At 48.4% G+C, this 19,224-nt stretch overlaps 1 protein-coding gene across 4 annotated transcripts in view; it reads left to right on the plus strand.

Annotated features, from left to right (window-relative positions):
• The first annotated feature begins 10,140 nt into the window (after positions 1-10,140).
• LOC145859469 (exostosin-1a) overlaps positions 10,141-19,224 on the plus strand; it is a 104,193-nt gene continuing 95,109 nt past the window's right edge. For all 4 annotated transcript variants that reach the window (XR_014379688.1, XR_014379689.1, XM_082958943.1 and 1 more), the window contains exon 1: positions 10,141-11,923. Coding sequence is in view for 2 of the 4 variants with exons in the window: in XM_082958943.1 (XP_082815069.1) it covers positions 10,974-11,923 (950 nt within the window). In the remaining 2 variants the exon portion in view is untranslated. The remainder of the gene's footprint in view (positions 11,924-19,224) is intronic.

The raw sequence follows: 19,224 nt of genomic DNA on the forward strand, positions 1-19,224 counted from the left end.
AGGGTTCTGGTCTAATGTAGTGCACTACATAGGGAGTAGGGTTCTGGTCTAATGTAGTGCACTACATAGGGAGTAGGGTTCTGGTCTAATGGAGTGCACTACATAGGGAGTAGGGTTCTGGTCTAATGTAGTGCACTACATAGGGAGTAGGGCTCTGGTCTAATGTAGTGCACTACATAGGGAGTAGGGTTCTGGTCTAATGTAGTGCACTACATAGGGAGTAGGGTTCTGGTCTAATGTAGTGCACTACATAGGAAGTAAGGTTCTGGTCTAATGTAGTGCACTACATAGGGAGTAGGGCTCTGGTCTAATGTAGTGCACTACATAGGAAGTAAGGTTCTGGTCTAATGTAGTGCACTACATAGGGAGTAGGGCTCTGGTCTAATGTAGTGCACTACATAGGGAGTAGGGCTCTGGTCTAATGTAGTGCACTACATAGGGAGTAGGGCTCTGGTCTAATGTAGTGCACTACATAGGGAGTAGGGCTCTGGTCTAATGTAGTGCACTACATAAGGAGTAGGGTTCTGGTCTAATGTAGTGCACTACATAGGGACTAGGGTGCCATATGGGACGTAGGGTTTTATTGAATGTATTTTTGACAGGAACCCAGATGGATGGATGGATGGATGGATGGATGGATGGATGGATGGATGGATGGATGGATGGATGGATGGCGATGGCTGCTCCCCTTGACTCTGTCGTTCTCCATCAACAACCTGCATCGTCGCAGGAAAGGCCGTGCCGCCGTGCCGTCACAAATGTAATACACAACGCCGAGGCTCATGGTCTAACGGGTCACAGGACAGGCAGCAAATCAACGTCGCCTAGCAGATGGTTTTCAGACCCTCTTTGTCATCCTGACGTCTTTGGAGAGAGTAGCATGGGGCAGGTGTCATAGGCCTGATCAGACTATACATTTTCAATCCCAATAAATATTCTGTATTCCATGTATTTCTAAGTCTCGTACGTACAGCCGTCCTGATCTCCTCAGCTTGCGCTCTGTTTCTCTAAGTGGAAGGAAATGAGAGAGCAGCTGGTCAGGATGGTGGATCAGGCTATACGTTTCCTGCCCTTTTAGCTGTTATCCACATCAGTTCACATAGCATACCTCATGGTGCTCTGCATCCCTGCTGCTACACAAGCATGGCTGTGCTTGCTAAAGCTAAGCCTGATGCTAACGCGTCGATAGCGCTCAGCAGCTTGCTCTACTGGAGACCTCAGAAATTATATTGTATTTCACACCCCTTTCAGGATACAATACTGTCCACTAACGTCACTGTATCTTATCAGGACAACTTGGCTTCATCCCTAAATGCACCCTATTCCCTATATAGTGCACTACTTCTGACCAGAGCCCTAAAGTAGTGCCCTATAAAGGGAAAAGGGTGCAATTTGGGCTGCAAACTATTTCACCCCCCCAGTCAAATCCTACTGTCTGTCCACTAATGTAACTGTTTCCCACTTTGTGCCTTTGATTCGGGGATTGAGTCACTGCCGTCGGCAGATAGGCTGGAGCTAGGAGCTAAACTGCCCTAAAAACTATTTCCATTTATGCACTTAAACAATCCAATCCGTGGAAAATGTGGAAAATGACCCAATTGTAAACATCACATTGTGCATTGATTTAACATTCAAACCCATTCAGAATTGAGCCTGTTTGCAATCAATATTACCTCCCTCTACGTTTGGTTAAATGTCCCATCAGTACTAACGTGGCATAATGTATATTTAAAATGTGTGCAGAACTACAAATTACCTCAATCCGACCCAGCAGTTGACAATTAAGCCCCATTTGGCATCTCTGATAAGGGAAGGGCAGCGTCGACCCTGGCAGCATCTGAATTCCATATTGGCTTCTGCATGTATTACAAGCCTGGTCTCATAGGCTAGACGTAACATAGTAAATGTAAAACCAAGACACTCCAATTACTATGATATGTTACCATTGGTATGGTTACATAAGGGGCGGCAGGTAAACCTGTATGGTTAGAGCGATTGGGCCAGTAACAGAAAGGTTGCTGGATCGAATCCCCCGAGCTGACAAGGTAAAATTCTGTCGTTCTGCCCCCTGAACAAGGCAGTTAACCCACTGTTCCCCGGTAGGCCATCATTGTAAATAAGAATTTGTTCTTAACTGACTTGCCTAGTTTAATAAAGTTATTTTTTTTTAAATATATTTTTAAAAATAAGACACAAGGTTACTTAAGGCAAAAACAAAAGGAGGGTGGGTGGAGGGGTACGCTACATCTAGCAGCCCAAAGGTTGCGTATTTGAATCTCATCATGGACAACATTAGTATTTTAGCTAATTAGCAACTACTTACTACTTTTTAGCTACTTTGCAACTACTTAGCATGTTAGCTAACCCTTGCCCTAACCAGAACCAGAACCTTTTTAGCTAACCCTTCCCCTAACCATAACCCTTTAACATAACTTCTAACCTTAACCCTACCCCCTAGCCTAGCTAATGTTAGCCACCTAGCTAATATTAGCCACCTAGCTAATGTTAGCCACCTAGCTAATGTTAGCCACCTAGCTAATGTTAGCCACCTAGCTAATGTTAGCCACCTAGCTAACGTTAAATTGGAATTCGTAACAAATTGTACATTTAGTAAAATACACAAATTGTAATTCATAACATATCATACGAAATGGATGATGAACATCTACAAATTAATACATACCATACGAAACGTAACATATCATACTAAATGGATTATCTCGGATTTATGTACAGAATAGAAAGAAAATGTTCTGAGACCAGGTTGGTATGACACAGTGGGAAGACTAGCTATGGCTTAGCATCCCTGCTGATCCAAATATAGAGATAATGGCCAACCAGACAGAAAATCATTGGCCATCTAATGTTTACTGTGCCACATGTTTTCCTAGAAACCAATCCATTTTTATTGGATTGTATTCTATTTCACTGCTCATTCTGTAAACACCATCTCTGAGAATGTGTGTCGCTAAAGGGGCTGGTTTCCTGGAGACAGATTAAGCCTAGTCCTGACTTGGACTGAAAACGCATGGTCAGTGGAAAATATTCATTGAATAGCTTTTCAGTCCAGTACTAACTCCCTGTGTGTCAACAAAATTAGCTGAACAGGGGTCAGCTGTTTGTTCACCTGCAACCAGAAATGGCTAATAACCCATCCACAATCGCCAGACTATATTTGATAAAGTGAAAATGTAAGGTCCACACCCGACCCTAACCCGCTAATATAGAAAATATGCTGTAGGCTACAGTCAGAGACAGGTGTGTTGACAGGGAGTGGGATTTATTTAGCCTGGTTTAGAGGTTTCTGCTTATCATTTCTTATCAAGGCTATTAGTTAGTCAACTTGTCTATAGTTAGATACATGTAGCTTCTCTTCTGTCATTATACATTGCCCTAGAAGACTAAATAAACACGTGCTCACCAGAATAAAGTAATAAGTTATTGAATGAATGCTTAAATCTAGTTGACATCGGGAAAGACGTTCAGGGACCAGGGAGAAAATGCATTACCTTAAAAATTATGGGGAAAGATTTTCTGTGCAAAGTTTCCAAATGACATCAGTTTGGCCCGGTGGTAAGGAAGTAGAAATCTGTGAAAACAACCCAACGTGTTTCAGATCAGGTTTCAGTTCTGCTTGGATGTATATATACTGCTCAAAAAAATAAAGGGAACACTTAAACAACACAATGTAACTCCAAGTCAATCACACTTCTGTGAAATCAAACTGTCCATTTAGGAAGCAACACTGATTGACAATAAATTTCACATGCTGTTGTGCAAATGGAATAGACAACAGGTGGAAATTATAGGCAATTAGCAAGACACCCCCAATAAAGGAGTGGTTCTGCAGGTGGGGACCACAGACCACTTCTCAGTTCCTATGCTTCCTGGCTGATGTTTTGGTCACTTTTGAATGCTGGCGGTGCTTTCACTCTAGTGGTAGCATGAGATGGAGTCTACAACCCACACAAGTGGCTCAGGTAGTGCAGCTCATCCAGGATGGCACATCAATGCGAGCTGTGGCAAGAAGGTGTGCTGTGTCTGTCAGCGTAGTGTCCAGAGCATGGAGGCGCTACCAGGAGACAGGCCAGTACATCAGGAGACGTGGAGGAGGCCGTAGGAGGGCAACAACCCAGCAGCAGGACCGCTACCTCCGCCTTTGTGCAAGGAGGAGCAGGAGGAGCACTGCCAGAGCCCTGCAAAATGACCTCCAGCAGGCCACAAATGTGCATGTGTCTGCTCAAACGGTCAGAAACAGACTCCATGAGGGTGGTATGAGGGCCCGACGTCCACAGGTGGGTGTTGTGCTTACAGCCCAACACCGTGCAGGACGTTTGGCATTTGCCAGAGAACACCAAGATTGGCAAATTCGCCACTGGCGCCCTGTGCTCTTCACAGATGAAAGCAGGTTCACACTGAGCACGTGACAGACGTAACAGAGTCTGGAGACGCCGTGGAGAACGTTCTGCTGCCTGCAACATCCTCCAGCATGACCAGTTTGGCGGTGGGTCAGTCATGGTGTGGGGTGGCATTTCTTTGGGGGGCCACACAGCCCTCCATGTGCTCGCCAGAGGTAGCCTGACTGCCATTAGGTACCGAGATGAGATCCTCAGACCCCTTGTGAGACCATATGCTGGTGCGGTTGGACCTGGGTTCCTCCTAATGCAAGACAATGCTAGACCTCATGTGGCTGGAGTGTGTCAGCAGTTCCTGCAAGAGGAAGGCATTGATGCTATGGACTGGCCCACCCGTTCCCCAGACCTGAATCCAATTGAGTCAATCTTAAACCTGCCTGTCCCGTGGGTTGTGAGTCAATCTTAAACCTGCCTGCTCTGCGGGTTATGAGTCAACCCTAAAGCTGCCTGCCTCACAGGTTATGAGTCAACCCTAAACCTGCCTGCCCCGTGGGTTATGATTCAACCCTAAAGCTGCCTGCCCCGCGGGTTATAAGTCAGCCCTAAAGCTGCCTGCTCTGCGGGTTATGAGTCAACCCTAAAGCTGCCTGCCCCGCGGGTTATGAGTCAACCCTAAAGCTGCCTTCCTGCGGGTTATGAGTCAACCCTAAACCTGCCTGCCCCATGGGTTATGAGTCAACCCTAAAGCTGCCTGCCCCGCGGGTTATGAGTCAACCCTAATGCTGCCTGCCCCGCGGGTTATGAGTCAACCCTAAACCTGCCTTCCCCGCGGGTTATGAGTCAACCCTAAAGCTGCCTGCCCCGCGGGTTATGAGTCAACCCTAAAGCTGCCTGCCCCGCGGGTTATGAGTCAACCCTAAAGCTGCCTTCCCCATGGGTTATGAGTCAACCCTAAAGCTGCCTGCTCTGCGGGTTATGAGTCAACCCTAAAGCTGCCTGCACCGCGGGTTATGAGTCAACCCTAAACCTGCCCTCCCACGGGTTATGAGTCAACCCTAAAGCTGCCTGCCCCGTGTGTTATAAGTCAACCCTAAAGCTGCCTGCTCTGCAGGTTATGAGTCAACCCTATACCTGCCAGCTCTGCGGGTTATGAGTCAACCCTAAACCTGCCTGCTCTGCGGGTTATAAGTCAACCCTAAAGCTGCCTGCCCCGTGGGTTATGAGTCAACCCTAAAGCTGCCTGCCCCGTGGGTTATGAGTCAACCCTAAAGCTGCCTGCCCGCGGGTTATGAGTCAACCCTAAAGCTGCCTGCCCCGTGGGTTATGACTCAATCTTAAACCTGCCTGCCCTGCGTGTTGAGTCAATCTTAAACCTGCCTGCCCCGCGGGTTATGAGTCAACCCTAAACCTGCCTGCCCCGCGGGTTATGAGTCAACCCTAAAGCTGCCTGCACCGCGGGTTATGAGTCAACCCTAAACCTGCCCTCCCACGGGTTATGAGTCAACCCTAAAGCTGCCTGCCCCGTGTGTTATAAGTCAACCCTAAAGCTGCCTGCTCTGCAGGTTATGAGTCAACCCTATACCTGCCAGCTCTGCGGGTTATGAGTCAACCCTAAACCTGCCTGCTCTGCGGGTTATAAGTCAACCCTAAAGCTGCCTGCCCCGTGGGTTATGAGTCAACCCTAAAGCTGCCTGCCCCGTGGGTTATGAGTCAACCCTAAAGCTGCCTGCCCGCGGGTTATGAGTCAACCCTAAAGCTGCCTGCCCCGTGGGTTATGACTCAATCTTAAACCTGCCTGCCCTGCGTGTTGAGTCAATCTTAAACCTGCCTGCCCCGCGGGTTATGAGTCAACCCTAAACCTGCCTGCCCCGCGGGTTATGAGTCAACCCTAAAGCTGCCTTCCCGCGGGTTATCAGTCAACCCGCACATCACTACCAACCACATAAAAAAAAAAATGTAATTAAAGGAATTAGGATAAATATGTAACAGAAGTGGTTTGGTGAACCCTGCTCGCGTGAAACACTTGCCCAAGACCTGAAGACTTCCGTCACACAGGGCCTCAGCTCAGTGGGCTAACACAGTTTAGTGGCATGCAGGAGTCCCAGCAGTCCTCTGTGGTAAACGAGTTCACTGGGGGTGAAAGAGGAGAGAGGGGGATGGAAGGAAGGTTGGGCCGAGGAGGAATGGGGAGGAGAGGAAGGAGGAGAGGAGGAGGAATAGGGAGGAGAGGACAGAGGAGTGGAGGAGGAAGAGGAATAGGGAGGAGAGGAAGGAGGAGAGGAGGAGGAATAGGGAGGAGAGGAAGGAGGAATAGGGAGGAGAGGAAGGAGGAGTAGAGGAGGAATAAGGAGGAGAGGAAGGAGGAGTGAATGGAGGAACTGGAATAGGGAGGAGAGGAAGGAGGAGTAGGGAGGAGAGGAAGGAGGAGAGGAAGGAGTAATAGGGAGGAGAGGAAGGAGGAGAGGAGGAGTAATAGGGAGGAGAGGAAGGAGGAGAGGAGGAGGACTTGTCTTTGATCAGTGGACCATAGGAGCAGCACCTGCTGTCCACCGAACACAAACCCTGCTCCACAGCCCCCGAGGAACGCTGTTCAAATTCCTCTTTCGCTCACTCCCTGGCTGTGTCCCAATTGGCACCTTATTCCCTATATAGTGCACTACTTTGGACCAGAGCCCTGGTCGAAAACCTCATGGGCTCTGGTCAAAAGTAGTGCACTATATAGGGAATAGGTTGCCATATGGGCCGCAGACACCTCCCGTTTCTCTGCTCTGCAGAATCACTTCTAGTCTTTCCAAACCTCTTTCAGACCACAGCAGCTGTGAAAACAGTTCAGGCCAGGAGGACATGCCTCAAGACTACAAGCCCGAAGATTTATAAGTAACATAACTAAAGCTGATATATGAAGTAGTCAGCCATCTCCTGAAAACAACATGAGTATTGGTAATATCATCCTGCGGATGGATGTATACGACAGCATAAACATGCCATTCACAGTGTGCTTGTGGAGCTAGCAGTAACCTGCACCTTGGCAGAACACTGCCAACCAATTCAGCCGTAGTGTGTATGCTGCTCTGCTGTGACATGGGTCATCCAAATCAAATCAAATCAAATGTTATTGGTCACATGGTTAGCAGGTGTTAATGCGAGTGTAGCGAAATGCTTGTGCTTCTAGTTCCGACCATGCAGTATTATCTAACAAGTAATCTAACCTAACAATTTCACAACAACTACCTTGTACACACAAGTGTAAAGGAATGAATACGAATATGTACATATAAATATATGGATGAGCGATGGCCGAACGGCATCGGCAAGATGCAGTAGATGGTATAGAGTACAGTTATACATATGAGATGAGCAATGCAGGGTATGAGAACATTATATAAAGTGGCATTGTTTAAAGTGGCTAGTGATACATTTAATTACATCAGATGGCAAGATGCAGTAGATGGTATAGCGTACAGTATATACATAAGAGATGAGTAATGTAGGGTAAGTAAACATTACATAAAAGTGGCTAGTGATAAATTGATTACATCAATTTTTCCATTATTAAAGTGGGTCTTCACTTTGCAAGTGTTGTGCAAGTGTAGCAGATGGGAGTGTAGTGTAGCAGATGGGAGTGTAGTGTAGCAGATGGGAGTGTAGTGTAGCAGATGGGAGTGTAGTGTAGAAGATGGGAGTGTAGTGTAGCAGATGGGAAGCTCACTCCTCAGCCTGAGCGGCTCCAATAGCTAGCTTTTCGGTGACGACTGGGTAAGACCCTTCAGGAGGGTGGTCAGTCACTGTGAGTTTGTGAGGCAGAGGTCCTGGGTTTGAGCCACAGTATGAGCAGAAATCAAAAGGAAGCGGTACTTGCTAAGCAAGCAGCGTGACGTCTTTTAAACTGGAACAGTTTTGTCAGTAAACTTTAGTTGAATAAAGAATACATGAGAACATAGCCCTAGACTGTGCATTCTATCCAGGGGCGGAAATCCCGGGTGGGACGGGGGGGACACGATCCCCCCATCCTGGGAAAAATATGATTTGTCCCCCCCAATATATCACTGAAACATAACTATGTAATTTAAATAATATTAATAATACGCAATGAAAGCAATTGTGCTGATTATAGACACTTAATAGCGCGTTTTCAAGTTTCAGAAGATTGCGACCCCCCCCACCCTTTGCCTCACAATGGTTTGAGCCACTGCCAGTTCCTTAGTTGGCAAGGTAACAGAGGGGTCGTATCTACTGTCTGAAAGGCACTCAATGAACGTAACTGGCGTGAGGTTAATCCAGTCAATCGCGCACACACACCAGCTGAATATGCAGAGCTAGCGCGCAAATATTAACTATTAAGCTAGCTAGTACCTATTCCATTTATGTGGCCTCGTCAAAGATGGAATCTTTGCTATCGTCAATTTATTCCAAGATCAGCATGCAGATGATGTAAATTAGTGCTTCAAAGTCCCTGTGATAAGGTTAGCGATAAACTGAAGTCCAAACTGAACAGAACTACACTCTCTTCTACCATTGTCTTAAATATATTTAATGGTCTCGGTACAAAAGCTAAATTGTCGCAAGGGAACTTTTATTTATTTATTTTATTTCACCTTTATTTAACCCGGGTAGCAAAGATTATTGCAAACACCACTGAAACGGAATTGGTGCTCGCTAGCTTTGCAAATTCAGCTATTGTTGGAAGCCAGCCAATATGAAACAAACTATTAAAATTACAAAAGGTTGCAGCATATGTTGTCTAAATGGTGAACTCATACAGCTGTCAACTCTTGTCATTTTAATCCGTTTCACATTTGCTAGCTACCTTTTAGATCGAAGCCCAAATAGAATGATAAAAGATAAGATGATAGAAGCCCATCTCCTACTGTAAATAACCTACACACTGTGTGTGTGTGTGTAGCCAGTCAGCCAGGTAGAAAAATGGCAGAAAAATAAAAGACGGACATCAGAGTATTTTTCAGTACACCAAAACGCATAGTAAGAACCCTAGTAGCCTAATATCTCAAAGACTAGTTGATAAAATGTTCATAAGAAAGAAATGAAATTCTAATGGAAATGTTTCACAATGATGTCATTAGGCAGAGCAGGCAACAGATGGCACACAGACAGCAGAGTTGGGGACAGATATGCAGGGACAGACTGGCAGAGACAGGGAGTCTCAGGTAAGTTTGTTGAGTCTTTGTTTGGCAACATTATGAAAGCTTCTCAATTTTTTTTACTTGTAAAATAGGAACATAATTGGAAAATGCCATGGATACCCTCACTCTCAACTTAAACTGGTGACTGAACTAAGATTTGTTAAAGGCAATGGTATTGCTGTTGTGATTAGTTGTGTAGTTTTGGGTACCGGTAGTTAGGAGTACGGCAAACACCTTATTTCTTTGGTTCTTCAATATACATTTACCATATTACAATGTAGGCTATGTGTTACAGCACTACTTTTGGTGTCCCCCTCAGGAATTGCTCTTGAGAAAATTTCATGTAATTGTCCCCTCCAAAGTTGATATCAGATTTTCGCCCCTGATTCTATCATCAACTGGATGAATGAAAATGAGTTATAAAATGTGTGTTTGTTAGGACAGGTCAAACCAAAATGTGCTGTTAAAATGAGATATATAGAAAATAACAGCAATGCAATAGAGAAACCAGGCCATGCATCTCTAACCTCCTGGTCAGGTTACTCTTGGCTGAGTCTCTAGTTATGAATGGGGATGCGGAAGCTCCGCCTGTTTCGGATATGACGCGGACCAATGAAAAAGCCCGGTGGATGACGGAGGAACGTCACGTCGTCATCAGACGCCGTAGGGTTGGAATGCCTCTGTGGGAGATTCAGAACAACTCGACAAAACATTTATTACAACTGGGATATGTTTCTTTCATGTATAACAATCACGTCCCGACGCTTCGACAGACTGAGTTGTCTTTCCTTGGACTAGGAGACTAAATCAGAGAGAGAGACAGAGTGGTGTGAATGCTGCTAAGTCGAATTTGCTTTCAACTATTTATTGAAGTGTAGAAATTCATATGGACCTGAAGGTTAGATGGCAGGTAGCGTCCAACATGATGTTATATCGCTCGTTTGAACCATGGAGTAGTCCAACGGGCAACGTTATAACGTGAGTCCTGAATCTCTGGGTGTTTTGGGCAAGCTATCCAAGTTTGCTACATTCTGTGTCGCTAGCTAACAACTTGTGATTGTGTGCTGCTGGAAGCAAGAAATGTAAGTGAAAAATACCTGCGTCTTCTCCACACAAGGCAGATGAAACACTGAAGATGAATCCGCTAATAACACAAAGAAATGTAAAGTCTGGGTGCATCTTCAATCCCTAAGTTACCAGGAAGGTAGTCTAGTCTTCAGTGCTGGAAGATAGCCACTGTTAGCCATAACTATAGACAAGGGGAGAAGTAAATGATCATTGTAAATCGCCCACATGCGCTGGATCAGTCGTCGGCTTGGGGAAAGGAATCAGAAGGTGGTGGACGTGTTGAGCGCTGAACCCTTCCTGGCTGGAGGAAGATGGCGCAGCCCTTCAATTGGAAGTAGTGGTGAGAGGAGTGAAACTTCCTCGGGGCTCGTTGGATTTACTAGACATCTCGACCCTGATCGGAGGACACATGCAGGCCAGAAAACGGTATTTCATTCTGTTGTCCGCCGGTGCGTGTCTCATTCTGTTGTTGTACTTCGGAGGGGTTCAAGCCCCGTTATCCAGAAGCAACAACCGGCGTGATGACCGCAGCCTCCATGGATACCACGGGAGACCTCAGTGGCCCCACTTCTCGGGGTCCCTGCAGCCGTTCAGCCCCTGGGACCAAATGGAGACCGAGGAGTACAACGTTAACAGATCGCCACGACAGAAGAGGGATGTTATTTCGGGAGTTTATAAAGGGAAACGTTGCCGGATGGACTCTTGCTTTGATTTTTCCTTGTGCAAAACCAACGGATTTAAAGTCTACGTTTACCCGCAACAGAAAGGAGAGAAGATGTCGGAGAGTTATCGGAATATTTTATCTTCCATTGAGGCTTCCAGGTTCTATACGTCTGACCCGGGACAGGCTTGTCTGTTCGTCCTGAGTTTGGACACTCTAGACAGGGACATTCTGTCTCCACAGTATGTTCACAACCTCAGAACTAAAGTCCAGAACTTGCATCTGTGGAATAACGGAAAGAATCACCTCATTTTCAACCTCTATTCGGGAACTTGGCCCGACTACACGGAAGATCTGGGCTTCGACTTTGGGCAGGCCATGTTAGCCAAGGCAAGCATCAGCACAGAGAACTTCAGACCCAATTTCGATGTCTCCATCCCTCTTTTTGGTAAAGAGCACCCCAGGACCGGAGGAGAGAGGGGCTATTTAAAATATAACTCTATCCCACCGTACAGGAAATACATGCTTGTGTTCAAGGGGAAACGATACCTCACTGGAATCGGATCAGACACGAGGAATGCGTTATATCATGTCCATAACTCTGAGGATGTGGTGCTGCTCACCACGTGTAAACACGGGAAAGACTGGCAGAAGCACAAGGATGCCCGCTGTGACCGCGACAACGCCGAATATGACAAGTAAGTACTATTACTATTGTCATGTCCTGTATAAGAGGTCTGTCGTTTTTTTTTTTTGGGTTTTCAGGTACATGTGAGGGTGGCAGTGTGACATCACTCACCAGCCTTGATGTATGGCTGGCGTGGGCCACATCAATGGATCAGTGTTGTCTGAGTTTGTATAGGACCCAAGGGGATTTATTAACTCAGTCCATATTTACACAACCCTCATTAATAGAATGGAATAGAAGTGTGTTTATAACGGTGGTACTGTCCAGCGTGTTTATAACGGTGGTACTGTCCAGCGTGTTTATAACGGTGGTACTGTCCAGCGTGTTTATAACGGTGGTACTGCGTGTTTATAACGGTGGTACTGCCTGGCGTGTTTATAACGGTGGTACTGCCCAGCGTGTTTATAACGGTGGTACTGCCCAGCGTGTTTATAACGGTGGTAATGCCCAGCGTGTTTATAACGGTGGTGCTGCCCGGCGTGTTTATAACGGTGGTGCTGCCCGGCGTGTTTATAACGGTGGTGCTGCCCGGCGTGTTTATAACGGTGGTGCTGCCCGGCGTGTTTATAACGATGGTGCTGCCCGGCGTGTTTATAACGGTGGTACTGTCCAGCGTGTTTATAACGGTGGTACTGTCCAGCGTGTTTATAACGGTGGTACTGTCCAGCGTGTTTATAACGGTGGTACTGTCCAGCGTGTTTATAACGGTGGTACTGCCCGGCGTGTTTATAACGGTGGTGCTGCCCGGCGTGTTTATAACGGTGGTACTGCGTGTTTATAACGGTGGTACTGCCCAGCGTGTTTATAACGGTGGTCCAGCGTGTTTATAACGGTGGTACTGCCCAGCGTGTTTATAACGGTGGTGCTGCCCAGCGTGTTTATAACGGTGGTGCTGTCCAGCGTGTTTATAACGGTGGTACAGCCCAGCGTGTTTATAACGGTGGTACAGCCCAGCGTGTTTATAACGGTGGTACAGCGTGTTTATAACGGTGGTACAGCGTGTTTATAACGGTGGTACTGCCCAGCGTGTTTATAACGGTGGTGCTGCCCATCGTGTTTATAACGGTGGTGCTGCCCATCGTGTTTATAACGGTGGTGCTGCCCAGCGTGTTTATAACGGTGGTGCTGCCCAGCGTGTTTATAACGGTGGTGCTGCCCAGCGTGTTTATAACGGTGGTGCTGCCCAGCGTGTTTATAACGGTGGTGCTGCCCAGCGTGTTTATAACGGTGGTGCTGCCCAGCGTGTTTATAACGGTGGTGCTGCCCAGCGTGTTTATAACGGTGGTGCTGCCCAGCGTGTTTATAACGGTGGTGCTGCCCAGCGTGTTTATAACGGTGGTGCTGCCCAGCGTGTTTATAACGGTGGTGCTGCCCAGCGTGTTTATAACGGTGGTGCCGCCCGGCGTGTTTATAACGGTGGTGCCGCCCGGCGTGTTTATAACGGTGGTACCGCCCGGCGTGTTTATAACGGTGGTACCGCCCGGCGTGTTTATAACGGTGGTACCGCCCGGCGTGTTTATAACGGTGGTACCGCCCGGCGTGTTTATAACGGTGGTACCGCCCGGCGTGTTTATAACGGTGGTACCGCCCGGCGTGTTTATAACGGTGGTACCGCCCGGCGTGTTTATAACGGTGGTACCGCCCGGCGTGTTTATAACGGTGGTACTGCGTGTTTATAACGGTGGTACTGCCCAGCGTGTTTATAACGGTGGTCCAGCGTGTTTATAACGGTGGTACTGCCCAGCGTGTTTATAACGGTGGTGCTGTCCAGCGTGTTTATAACGGTGGTACAGCCCAGCGTGTTTATAACGGTGGTACAGCCCAGCGTGTTTATAACGGTGGTACAGCGTGTTTATAACGGTGGTACAGCGTGTTTATAACGGTGGTACTGCCCAGCGTGTTTATAACGGTGGTGCTGCCCATCGTGTTTATAACGGTGGTGCTGCCCATCGTGTTTATAACGGTGGTGCTGCCCAGCGTGTTTATAACGGTGGTGCTGCCCAGCGTGTTTATAACGGTGGTGCTGCCCAGCGTGTTTATAACGGTGGTACAGCCCAGCGTGTTTATAACTGTGGTACAGCGTGTTTATAACGGTGGTACAGCGTGTTTATAACGGTGGTACTGCCCAGCGTGTTTATAACGGTGGTGCTGCCCATCGTGTTTATAACGGTGGTGCTGCCCATCGTGTTTATAACGGTGGTGCTGCCCAGCGTGTTTATAACGGTGGTGCTGCCCAGCGTGTTTATAACGGTGGTGCTGCCCAGCGTGTTTATAACGGTGGTGCTGCCCAGCGTGTTTATAACGGTGGTGCTGCCCAGCGTGTTTATAACGGTGGTGCTGCCCAGCGTGTTTATAACGGTGGTGCTGCCCAGCGTGTTTATAACGGTGGTGCTGCCCAGCGTGTTTATAACGGTGGTGCTGCCCAGCGTGTTTATAACGGTGGTGCTGCCCAGCGTGTTTATAACGGTGGTGCTGCGTGTTTATAACGGTGGTCCAGCGTGTTTATAACGGTGGTGCTGCCCAGCGTGTTTATAACGGTGGTGCTGCCCGGCGTGTTTATAACGGTGGTGCTGCCCGGCGTGTTTATAACGGTGGTGCTGCCCGGCGTGTTTATAACGGTGGTGCTGTCCGGCGTGTTTATAACGGTGGTGCTGTCCGGCGTGTTTATAACGGTGGTGCTGCCCGTTGTGTTTATAACGGTGGTACTGTCCGGCGTGTTTATAACGGTGGTGCTGTCCGGCGTGTTTATAACGGTGGTGCTGTCCGGCGTGTTTATAACGGTGGTGCTGCCCGGCGTGTTTATAACGGTGGTGCTGCCCGGCGTGTTTATAACGGTGGTGCTGCCCGGCGTGTTTATAACGGTGGTGCTGCCCGGCGTGTTTATAACGGTGGTGCTGCCCGGCGTGTTTATAACGGTGGTGCTGTCCGGCGTGTTTATAACGGTGGTGCTGTCCGGCGTGTTTATAACGGTGGTACTGCGTGTTTATAACGGTGGTACTGCATGTTTATAACGGTGGTACTGCGTGTTTATAACGGTGGTACTGCCCGGCGTGTGTATAACGGTGGTACTGCCCGGCGTGTGTATAACGGTGGTACTGCCCGGCGTGTGTATAACGGTGGTACTGCCCGGCGTGTTTATAACGGTGGTACTGCGTGTTTATAACGGTGGTACTGCCCAGCGTGTTTATAACGGTGGTACTGCCCAGCGTGTTTATAACGGTGGTACTGCCCAGCGTGTTTATAACGGTGGTACTGTCCGGCGTGTTTATAACGGTGGTACTGCCCGGCGTGTTTATAACGGTGGTCCAGCGTGTTTATAACGGTGGTACTGCCCAGCGTGTTTATAACGGTGGTACTGCCCAGCGTGTTTATAACGGTGGTACTGCCCAGCGTGTTTATAACGGTGGTACTGCGTGACTCTCTCCCTGCCTGGTTTATACCGGTCAGAGACTCTCTCCCTGCCTGGTTTATACCGGTCAGAGATTCTCTCCCTGCCTGGTTTATACCGGTCAGAGACTCTCTCCCTGCCTGGTTTATACCGGTCAGAGACTCTCTCCCTGCCTGGTTTATACCGGTCAGAGACTCTCTCCCTGCCTGGTTTATACCGGTCAGAGACTCTCTCCCTGCCTGGTTTATACCGGTCAGAGACTCTCTCCCTGCCTGGTTTATACCGGTCAGAGACTCTCTCCCTGCCTGGTTTATACCGGTCAGAGACTCTCTCCCTGCCTGGTTTATACCGGTCAGAGACTCTCTCCCTGCCTGGTTTATACCGGTCAGAGACTCTCTCCCTGCCTGGTTTATACCGGTCAGAGACTCTCTCCCTGCCTGGTTTATACCGGTCAGAGACTCTCTCCCTGCCTGGTTTATACCGGTCAGAGACTCTCTCCCTGCCTGGTTTATACCGGTCAGAGACTCTCTCCCTGCCTGGTTTATACCGGTCAGAGACTCTCTCCCTGCCTGGTTTATACCGGTCAGAGATTCTCTCCCTGCCTGGTTTATACCGGTCAGAGACTCTCTCCCTGCCTGGTTTATACCGGTCAGAGACTCTCTCCCTGCCTGGTTTATACCGGTCAGAGACTCTCTCCCTGCCTGGTTTATACCGGTCAGAGACTCTCTCCCTGCCTGGTTTATACCGGTCAGAGACTCTCTCCCTGCCTGGTTTATACCGGTCAGAGACTCTCTCCCTGCCTGGTTTATACCGGTCAGAGACTCTCTCCCTGCGTGTTTCAGGTCGTATTGACAAGAACAATGTGGTGTTGAAAGCCAGTTGAAGGACCACTCTGAAACCAGGAAGCAAATATGTTGAATCTTTGCATCCAACTTTGTCCTCCGTTTTTATTGAGCCAGATGGTCTAATCTCCAGTCAACATCTAGAATTTCCACTGCTGGTCTGATGGTGCTGCTAATGTCAGTCACAGTCTACGATCAGTCACAGTCTACGATCAGTCACAGTCTACGATCAGTCACAGTCTACGATCAGTCACAGTCTACGCTCAGTCACAGATCAGTCACAGTCTACGGTCAGTCACAGTCTACGGTCAGTCACAGTCTACGATCAGTCACAGATCAGTCACAGTCTCCGGTCAGTCACAGTCTCCGGTCAGTCACAGTCTATGATCAGTCACAGTCTACGCTCAGTCACAGATCAGTCAGTCACAGATCAGTCAGTCTACGATCAGTCACAGTCTACGATCAGTCACAGTCTACGATCAGTCACAGTCTACGATCAGTCACAGTCTACGCTCAGTCACAGATCAGTCACAGTCTACGGTCAGTCACAGTCTACGGTCAGTCACAGTCTACGATCAGTCACAGATCAGTCACAGTCTCCGGTCAGTCACAGTCTCCGGTCAGTCACAGTCTACGATCAGTCACAGTCTACGCTCAGTCACAGATCAGTCAGTCACAGATCAGTCAGTCTACGATCAGTCACAGTCTACGATCAGTCACAGTCTACGATCAGTCACAGTCTACGATCAGTCACAGATCAGTCACAGTCTACGATCAGTCACAGTCTACGGTCAGTCACAGTCTACGGTCAGTCACAGTCTACGATCAGTCACAGTCTACGATCAGTCACAGTCAGTCAGTCACAGACAGTCAGTCACAGACAGTCAGTCACAGACAGTCAGTCAGTCAGACAGTCAGTCAGTCAGACAGTCAGTCAGTCAGTCACAGACAGTCAGTCAGTCACAGACAGTCAGTCAGTCACAGACAGTCAGTCAGTCAGTCAGTCAGTCAGTCACAGACAGTCAGTCAGTCACAGACAGTCAGTCAGTCACAGACAGTCAGTCAGTCACAGTCAGTCAGTCAGTCACAGTCAGTCACAGACAGTCAGTCAGTCAGTCACAGTCAGTCAGTCACAGTCAGTCACAGTCAGTCAGACAGTCACAGACAGTCAGTCACAGTCAGTCACAGACAGTCAGTCACAGTCAGTCACAGACAGTCAGTCACAGACAGTCAGTCACAGTCAGTCAGTCACAGACAGTCAGTCAGTCAGTCACAGACAGTCAGTCAGTCACAGACACACAGTCAGTCAGTCAATCACAGACAGTCAGTCAGTCAGACAGTCAGTCAGTCACAGACAGTCAGTCACAGTCAGTCAGTCACAGACAGTCAGTCACAGTCAGACAGTCAGTCACAGTCAGTCAGTCAGTCACAGACAGTCAGTCAGTCACAGACAGTCAGTCAGTCAGTCAGTCACAGTCAGTCAGTCAGTCAGTCACAGACAGTCAGTCAGTCAGTCACAGACAGTCACTCAGTCAGTCAGTCACAGACAGTCAGTCAGTCACAGACACACAGTCAGTCAGTCAGTCACAGACAGTCAGTCACAGTCAGTCAGTCAGTCACAGACAGTCAGTCACAGTCAGACAGTCAGTCACAGTCAGTCAGTCAGTCACAGACAGTCAGTCAGTCACAGACAGTCAGTCACAGTCAGTCAGTCAGTCAGTCACAGACAGTCAGTCAGTCAGTCACAGACAGTCACTCAGTCAGTCAGTCACAGACAGGCAGACAGTCAGTCAGTCACAGGCAGACAGTCAGTCAGTCACAGGCAGACAGTCAGTCAGTCACAGACAGTCAGTCACAGTCAGTCAGTCACAGTCAGTCAGTCACAGACAGTCAGTCAGTCAGTCACAGTCAGTCAGTCAGTCACAGTCAGTCAGTCACAGACAGTCAGTCAGTCAGTCAGTCACAGACAGTCAGTCAGTCAGTCAGTCACAGACAGTCAGTCAGTCACAGTCAGTCAGTCAGTCAGTCACAGTCAGTCAGTCAGTCACAGACAGTCCAGTATCTATGAGTCAGTCAGTCGGTCACAGAGCTACTGCATATTGTTCCTGCTGCTCTGAGGTCAAACCCTTCTGAATGTCCATGTTCAGGAAGCCCAGGTCCCTTCCCTGGCATTAAAACGGTCTGAATAAACTGCCCTGGTCTCTGTTTAGTCAGTGGGCTCCCTGTCCTCCAGACCCTGTAGTTCTGTTGTTACTCTGACTGTGGCTCAGCTGGCACACGTTCATCAGGACACAGCGGTTTCAAACCTCTCCACTTTAAAACAAAACAAGCTCTTCTTATTGGACAATGGTCCTCTTCGTCCCTCCCGCTGTTTGAGTCTGTTTTCGTATCGTTGTGATGAACACAACCCTGCCCTGTGTGTTGGACTGTGGCTCATTGATGGATTAGTGGGGTAGTCTGGGTCCATTGCCCTGGTGACAGCAGGGAAAGCCTTCCTCCCACTGTTGACTCAGTCATTTCCCAGCAGCAGACCCCACTCTGTAGCTTCCATCCCAATTGGCTCCCTGTTCCCTAGTTAGTGCACTAGTTTTGACCAGGGCTCATTGGTCTCTGGCCAAAAGTAGTGCACTATATAGGGAATAGGGAGCCATTTGGGATGCAGAGCGTGGCCCCTGGAATGCCTCCCGTGTCCTGTTTAAACTTCCTGACTGTGGTGGTGCTGGGTGGCTTAGAGCTCTCCTACCCCAGCACGACGGGCCCGACATTATACATCGGGTTAGAGACGGGCCGGGCCTGTTTCATCAGTAACTAGGATACGGGCCCGTTTCATCAGTAACTAGGATACGGGCCCGTTTCATCAGTAACTAGGGTACGGGCCCGTTTCATCAGTAACTAGGGTACGGGCCCGTTTCATCAGTAACTAGGATACGGGCCCGTTTCATCAGTAACTAGGGTACGGGCCCGTTTCATCAGTAACTAGGGTACGGGCCCGTTTCATCAGTAACTAGGGTACGGGCCCGTTTCATCAGTAACTAGGGTACGGGCCTGTTTCATCAGTAACTAGGATACGGGCCTGTCTCG

The sequence above is a fragment of the Salmo salar genome, chromosome 02, assembly GCF_965601325.2.
Source record: "Salmo salar chromosome 02, fSalSal1, whole genome shotgun sequence".
In the NCBI taxonomy this organism is placed as follows: domain Eukaryota; kingdom Metazoa; phylum Chordata; class Actinopteri; order Salmoniformes; family Salmonidae; genus Salmo; species Salmo salar.